Source organism: Brassica oleracea, chromosome C7 (assembly GCF_000695525.1).
Source record: "Brassica oleracea var. oleracea cultivar TO1000 chromosome C7, BOL, whole genome shotgun sequence".
NCBI lineage: Eukaryota > Viridiplantae > Streptophyta > Magnoliopsida > Brassicales > Brassicaceae > Brassica > Brassica oleracea.
Genome location: NC_027754.1, coordinates 22,589,124 through 22,597,214, shown reverse-complemented (window position 1 = coordinate 22,597,214; position 8,091 = coordinate 22,589,124). Strand labels below are relative to the sequence as shown.

At 34.9% G+C, this 8,091-nt stretch overlaps 1 protein-coding gene across 4 annotated transcripts in view; it reads left to right on the top strand.

The window, feature by feature from the left end:
* LOC106303545 (high mobility group B protein 2-like) overlaps positions 1–1,925 on the top strand; it is a 4,409-nt gene extending 2,484 nt beyond the window's left edge. Inside the window, exons 3-5 of one of the 4 annotated variants that reach the window (XM_013739806.1) lie at positions 826–898; positions 1,226–1,283; positions 1,501–1,925. In XM_013739806.1, the coding sequence (XP_013595260.1) occupies positions 826–898; positions 1,226–1,267 (115 nt within the window). In that variant the 3' untranslated portion in view covers positions 1,268–1,283; positions 1,501–1,925. The other 3 variants (XM_013739808.1, XR_001262498.1, XM_013739805.1) reach the window with 3 other exon arrangements.
* Positions 1,926–8,091: the final 6,166 nt, after the last annotated feature.

The window sequence follows — 8,091 nt, the reverse complement described above, 5'->3', positions numbered from 1 at the left end:
GGTTTTGGCGGGAAAACGCGTTTTTGCGGTTTTGGCGAAAAAACGCGTTTTTACGGTTTTGGCGGGAAAACACGTTTTTGCGGTTTTGGCGGGAAAACACGTTTTTACGGTTTTGGCGGAAAAACGCGTTTTTGGCGGGAACACGTTTTTACGGTTTTCGCGGGAAAACGAGATTTTTCGGTTTTGGCGGGAAAACACGTTTTTTGCAATTTTGGCGGGAAAACACGGTTTGCGACTTTGGCGGGAAAACGTGTTTTTTGTGTTTTGACGGAAAATTGTATTTTGGGGTGTTGGCGTGAAAACATTTTTTTGTGATTTTGGCATGAAATCATGTTTTCGGTTTTTGCGGAAAAACACGTTTTTGCAATTTTGACGGAAAAACATTTTTTTGCAATTTTAGCGGAAAAATGCGTTTTGGGGTTTTAGCGTGAAAAAGTAGTTTTTAGCATGAGAAAAAGTGTTTTTGTAGTTTTGTCAGTTTTCGTTTGTGACAAAAATGATATTATGTTTAGGTTTGTAATTTATGAATTACATTAGGGGTATAATAGACATTATACCATTTTGAATGAACCATTTCCATTCAAATGATCCAAATTGGTTCAGCTGAATGGACTTTAAAATTAAGCCTAAATTTCCAAAAGTGATCCGGATGATTCATCTGAATGAGTTGCATTTTTAGTGCCTAAACAAACAAAACTCTATCTTCATCGAGATGGCTCATTCAGATGGAGAAACAAACAGACCCTTAGTCTTATAGTTAGTTCCTATATCTCATTCTTACAGATCATTTTGTATCGTTCCTCACTTAATTCTCGTTGTTAATAGGCTCTCTTTGAACAAGATGCCTGCTAAGGTTGGCAAACCTGCTGCTACGGATCCAAAGAAACCAAAGAGGCCAGTAAGTGTTTTCTTAGTTTTCATGTAAACATCGCCTTTTATATATTCATATTTTTGCGTTCAGTAGCTTCCATGGATAGTGAATTTTTCCAGATCGGTTTCATGTAATCATTTCATCCGATTCTCAGTGTTGTGATATTAGTTTCAACCTTAGTTTGCTATCTTCGAGTCAAGAACATTTGATTATACTAATTTAGGTTGCGATTGTTCTTAATGTGATCCCCCGTTAGTAATTGTGTTGTCTGTAAAGATTCTATTATTAAATCCTAAATCGATTTTGCTTAACTTCTGTGTGCTAAGACTGTTTATGGCTTTGTTACCTTGAAAGGGAGGGCTTCCGCCAGACTTACAAGAAGGAACATCCCAATAACAAATTTGTGGCTGCTGTGAGTGTTATCTCTTGCGATCTAGTCGATGTGATGTAATAGTACATGCTTGTTATCTGAATCTATACTGACCACACAGTTCAATGGATAAGTGGGAAAGCTGGTGGATCAAAGTGGAAATCCTTGTCTGGCTCTTTGCGTTATCTAATCTAAAGCTATCTTAAGTGTTATGTGTTTGACTATATCTTAATCTATTGAGGTCTACAAATATTTTTAGGAGAAGGCTCCCTACGTGGCTAAAGCTGACAAGCGCAAAGTTGAATACAAGACGAACATGGAGGCATACAACAAGGAATTGATATGTTTTGGTTTTGAGTAGAAACATAACTAAATTTTAAATGGGGAGGTGATTATTCAACAATGGTAGTGGTTATGTGTTGGCAGGAGCGGACCCATAAATTTATATAACACGGGGCACAAAATGTTATAAACATTTAGTATATGGATTTTTAAATACAAAGCATGTAGCACATACTGTAAAAACACATTAAACTAAATTTACTATAATAAATTTTGTACCAAAGGTTTTATAAAAAATAATTAGTATGAGGCCCATGCCACACCCTTTCCTTGGCTGGGTCTGCCTCTGTGTGTTGGTGTTTCCAGGAGGAAGGTACAAAAGAGAACAAGGAGTCCGTTAAGCCAGTGTGTGAGGAGAATAATGTGGATGATCCAGAAGCTGAGTCATGGGTGCGAAGAAGTTAGTGGTTGATTATTTATGTTGTGTAATAAGTAAGAAGCAAAGTTATATTTTATGAATATATATATATATATATATCGTGTATGAGAGAGAGACGAGTGATCTATACTATTAAAATTAAAAGGGAAGCAGTCCTAAAACATCTATTTAAGTTGTTGGATCATTTCATTAGATTTAACTATTTATTTGGTCTTACCTTATATTTTTCTAACTATATAAATACTTTACATAATTTAGAACTCATTTATAATTCTCCAATAATCTATTATATAATTACTCTAACAATAAATTACCATGAATATATGACAGATTATTCAAATATGTTTACAAAAGATGTGATTATTACCACATATAGTTTCATTAATAGTATAATTTTTTTATGGTTTAGTTATGTTTAATTGGTATATAATTTGTATTTTAAAATTTTAAGTACTCATTTGGTTTTTAATTTGGTTTCTATTTTTCGATTCCAAATATATATGATATGCTCGGTTATTTAAGATATTTAGCTTAATTTTGGGTTTTTTCCAGTTTGGTATGGTTCAGTGCACCCGGGTAAATGTACCCAAACCTATATATTATCTTATATAAAAATTTTATAAGAAAAATTTATTTAATTTCAAAAATAAATCCGCGCTTTCTAAACGCGGATCAAAATCTAGTGTAACCTTTATATTTTATGATTTTATATTGTCTTGCTCATCGTACAGATGAAGGAGAAGTACCATATTTATACTGTCAAGAAATACATAAAATAATGGTACGTCGGCTGGTCAAAGGCGGTAAGTAAATGGATATTCATCTTCTATATTATCTTTTAACACTCCCCCTTGATTATCCATTTTCTATTACGTAGTGCCTCGTTAAAAACCTAATCACGGAAAAACCCCGTGGTATAAAAACTGTGAAGAAAGAAAAAGAGTACACTGCCGTAATTTCTTCCTGAGAATAGTGGACTTAGTTTTTTCCTTATAGGTCAAGCAAATACCGCATTCCGATGTCGTATACGTGTCTTCGGAATGTTGTAGTAAGAAGAACTTTCGTGAGCAAGTCAGCCGGATTGTCGCATGACTGTACATACTCAATGTCCATTTCTTTATTTTTCTCGAGCTCCCGAATATACGGAAAAAATCTTGGAGGAATATGCTTTGTCCTGTCGCTCTTGATGTAATTTTCTTTAAGTTGAGTGACACAAGCCGAATTATCTTCAAAAACTTTCGTCGGCTCCTTCTTTATTTCTATTCCGTTAGTTTCTTGTATGTGATGACTCATTGATCTAAGCCACACATTCTCGGCATGCTTCGTGAAGCGCTATAATTTCTGCATGATTTGAAGAAGTCGTAACCAGAGTTTGCTTCAGGGATCTCCAAGAGATCGCAGTTCCACCAATTGTAAAAACATAGCCGGTTTGCGATCGAGACTTATGAGGATCTGATAAGTATCCTGCATCTGCGAAACCAAACATACCAAACTCGGGTTTTCTAAAATACATTAACCCTAAATCAACTGCACCTTGAAGGTAACGAAATATGTGCTTTATTCCATCCCAGTGTCTGTGAGTAGGAGCAGAACTATATCTCGCCAATAGCTGAGTAGCAAAAGCTATATCTGGTCTGGTACAGTTTGCAAGATATAACAACCCATCGATAGCACTCATATAAGATACTTCTGGACCTAATATCTTCTCGCTATCTCCGCATGGTCTAAAAGGATCACTCTCAACATTGAGAGATCTACAAATCATCGGAGTACTCAAAGGAGTCACTTTGTCCATACGAAAGCGTTTCAATAACCTTTTCGTATAGTTTGATTGATGCAAAAATATCCCTTCTCGGAGATGCTCTATCTGGAGCCCAAGACAAAACTTTGTCTTTCCGAAATCTTTCATTTTGAACTCATCTTTCATATGAGTCCGTGCATCATCAACCTCGTTGTGAGTTCCAATCATGTTCAGGTCATCTACATATACAAAAATGATCACAAAGCCAGATGACGATTTCTTTATAAAAACACATGGACATATCGCATTATTCACATATCCTTTACTCAAAATATATTCACTTAAGCGATTGTACCACATGCTAATCCGTAAAGTGATCGCTGTAACTTGACCGAACAAATCTCCCTGGATTTTTCTTTCAATGCCCCTGGCATTTTCATTCCCTCAGGGAGTTTCATATATATATCATTATCCAACGATCCATACAAATATGCAGTCACAACGTCCATGAGATGCATCTCAAGATTTTTAGACGCCGTTAGGCTCATCAAAAATCTAAACGTAATTGCATCCATTATCGGGGAATACGTTTCCTCAAAATCAATTCCCGGTCTCTGAGAAACACCTTGGACAACTAATCAGGCTTTATATTGTGTTATTTTTCTCACGACTACCCACTTATACCTAACAAGATTTATATTCTCAGGCGTTATGACTATAGGTCCAAAGACATTCTTTTTATTTAGGAAGAATAATTCAATTCGAATGGCCTTCTGCCACTCCTCCCAATCATGTCTTTTAACATTCCAAAATGGACCTTGGATCGGGATCATCATTTTCATGATCGATATCTTTGGACACAGAAAAAGAGAACATTCCATCAACATCTTTTATCTATTACTTTTCATCAAGGGCGTAGTTGATGGAAATCTCATACTTTTTTGTTCCCTTCTCGTCATCTGGATCGCTATCTTTATTTGGTTCTTCTTGAACCTTTTCATCTATGCCTTCTTTCAGACATTTTTCAGTATTAGGTTCTTCTGGAACCTTTCCATTTATGTCTTCTTTCAGACATCTTTCAATATCAGGTTCTTCCCGAACCTTTTTGCTTTGCTCAACAATTTTTTTTTTCTTTCGGGGATTTTTAACTTTAGAACCCGCTGGTCTCCCCCTCTTTAACTGAACCCGAAGTTCATTCATTTTATTTCCATCAGTTTTTTCTTTAGGAACATCAACTCTTGATGGAACTTTTTTAGCGGGTATACCATGTCGTATCTGTGAACACATTTGGTAATTGGTTTGCCAAATTATGAAAATGCACAATTTCCTGAATTTCCAACTCTCTTTAATTCATAGGGGGGAGGGGGGTGTCAAGGTGTAACAACGACTGTGTACACCGTGTAATCTCTTTAGGAATTTCTCTAATTCCTCCCCCTAACGCTAGAAATTCATCTTTATTAAAATGGAAATCGGCAGATCGTGCCGTAAACCAGTTACCGGTTCAAGATACCTTATATACGGCTTGTTCTAACTCTTCCAGAGTTTTATACATTCCCGAGAGCATCTTTAACTCTCCAGGGACTACTAAATATCAAGATGCAACTCAAGTCGTTTATGTCCTGCCAGACATTTCAATATACTGCATCTATTTTAGATTTTCTCCAGTGACCTTGGAACAAGCCGTTTTTCATACCCAAGGTCATCTTTCATTTCATTATCTGGAGAAATATATACCTTGGACTTTTGGTCCAAACATTTCTCGTTTTTCTAACGAGCTTTATATCGAATTGATGGCCAATCAATTCACTCTACCCTCATACATAGAGGTAGATTCATAATCCTTATTTATATAGCACTTTTTCATTTTATTGTCGACAATCCATTTTCTCTTTTGTTCCATCTTTTTACCCGTACTGATATGGTTAATCGAGATTTCTTTATCATCATTAATGATTTATCCAGATACCTGACTATTATATTAACCATATCAACGGTCTCATCATGAGATTCATCCTCTATTTATATTTTTGCTCCATTTCGATGATTCTTTGGAACCAAAGTGGTCTATCACGTCTCTAGCGTGCCTTAGACTCATATATCATCCTTTTAGGACACTTATATATATTATCCTTTTAGGACACTTCTTATTGGAGCATTTTCAGCTGGAATATGAGATTTCATTATTTCATCAAAATGTCTGGCAGACATTTTGTAAATGGATTATCCTACTTTTCATTGTAATCCATTTCATATATCTCATTCCACCAGATTATCATATGCTTCTAGCAAACTTGCGAGCATATTTCTAATTATCCATATACTTTATCCTTTTGGATTGTATATGTCTTTATTACATGCACAACTGCATGTTTACACCCGATCATGGGGATCATCTTACTTGAATTTACTTTTTCAAGTTCTTTTTCAAGTGCGAACATAATTTCTCAATGTTCCACTCCCTAGGATTCTTTAATTCTCCCCCTCGAGATGATGACACTTCATGTCTAAAATCTCATACCGAATCCCACTCTAGAACCAATAACATATTCAGTTTTCCCATTTTGGGATGAATTAAGTTTCAAATCCTTTAGAGTGATATCTTAATTTAGGGTCTGCTTAAAGAAATCACATATAGTGCACTTGTTTACCCTTGATGGTTTCCTTTATTTTCTTTAAGACATGCTATATGTGAAAAACTCCTAGTTTTTCAGTATTTCACAATAATGTCGATAACATTATTGGAGGTGGCTATATATCAGTAAACTTCAGGTTTACCACTCATTTATAATTTTGCCATCTTTTTCTTATTCATGTCTTTTCATCATAAACTCATTTAGAGCCAATAATATGTTTATATTATTAGATACTATACTTATTTATTTTGAGAGAGGAGAAATATTTGTTACCTTTAGTAGTCATGTACGATGACCCAATATCAGCCAGGTATATTTATCTCCATCCTGAATCTCAAAATCTTACTCAGGAAGATAATTCTCATATCAAATCGAAATTTTATTTTTATTATATGGACCAACCAGAAAATCTGAATCATCAAGATGAGTATTCAAGCTATGAAAGATGGTTCGGGCTCATAAGAGACGAAGTTTAATATACTTCCTTTCTCTTTTTCTTTTTTTTCTCGATATAGATCGGCTAAATATTCGGCGTACGACAACTACGTATCCAATTTTCTTTCTGGCCGTATCTATAGCAAACTTTTTTTGTTTGCCTTTTATCACCTGACTACTTTCATTTTCGTGGAAGTTCTCATTATTCTCATAGGGACGAAATCTTCTTCCTTGTCCTCTTCCACGAACATGATAGCGGTTTCAGCCGCATCTACACCCTCGTCCTTTTCTAATAGGACCGACTTGATGGTTTAGTATGATGAGTTTCTTTTCTTTTCAATTCTCGAGGATTTACATCAACTCCAACAAATTGGCCAATCCTTTCTTTCAAGGATTTAATTATTCAAAGATTTCCTAGATCTTTTCTCATGATACACCTCATCTCATAAACCATCATCAAAGTGGTGTAAATTATCATGGCTTTATCTTTTTCTCATCTGATATAGTTTTCAACTTATCGATGATTTCTCAAAGCTCATTTTCTCTCAGGTGTATTTCTACACCCATTGCCCAAGTCGTATAATTATTTCTCGTAATATCAAGGGAATCTACTTTGAGATTTGTCAAAATTCACTTGATAACATTATTCATATAATGATATTATAAATATATAACAAAGACGAGAATTTAATGCAGAAATTAAAGGCATAAAATAAATGCAAAAATTAAATTGCATAAATTTAAAGAACATAAATAAAATTGGGAGGTTTAGCCTACCACATGATCCGATGACTCATAGACTACCATATTGATCATTTTTATCAAGGTTTGAGGAGACAGGGTCTACCATATTAACCTTTTTTTTTTCCAAGGTCTGAGGAGACTTAGTCTACCATTTTTGACTCCCCCCCCCCATTTTTTTTTTGTAATTCACGTAGGCAAAGCCTACCACGTGTTTCTCTGATTATGAAGGCATAGCCTACCATAACGATTAGTCGGGGAAGGCAACGCCTATCGTCCCGAAAAATAAACGGAGAAGATCTAGCCTCTCACTCCGGAACAATAACAAAATTTAAATAAATTAAGTATGTTGAAAGATAGAAATTAAAACTTATCTCGTTTGGTTTTCGCTGATAGGAGAGCGTTCGTGCTGATAATGTATTGTGTAATAAATAAGAAGCAAAGTTATATTTTATGAATATATATATGTATATATGTATCGTGTATGAGAGAGAGACGAGTGATGAATCCTTTATATTTTATGATCTTATATTGTCTTGGTCATCGTACAAATGAAGGAGAAGTACCATATTTATACAG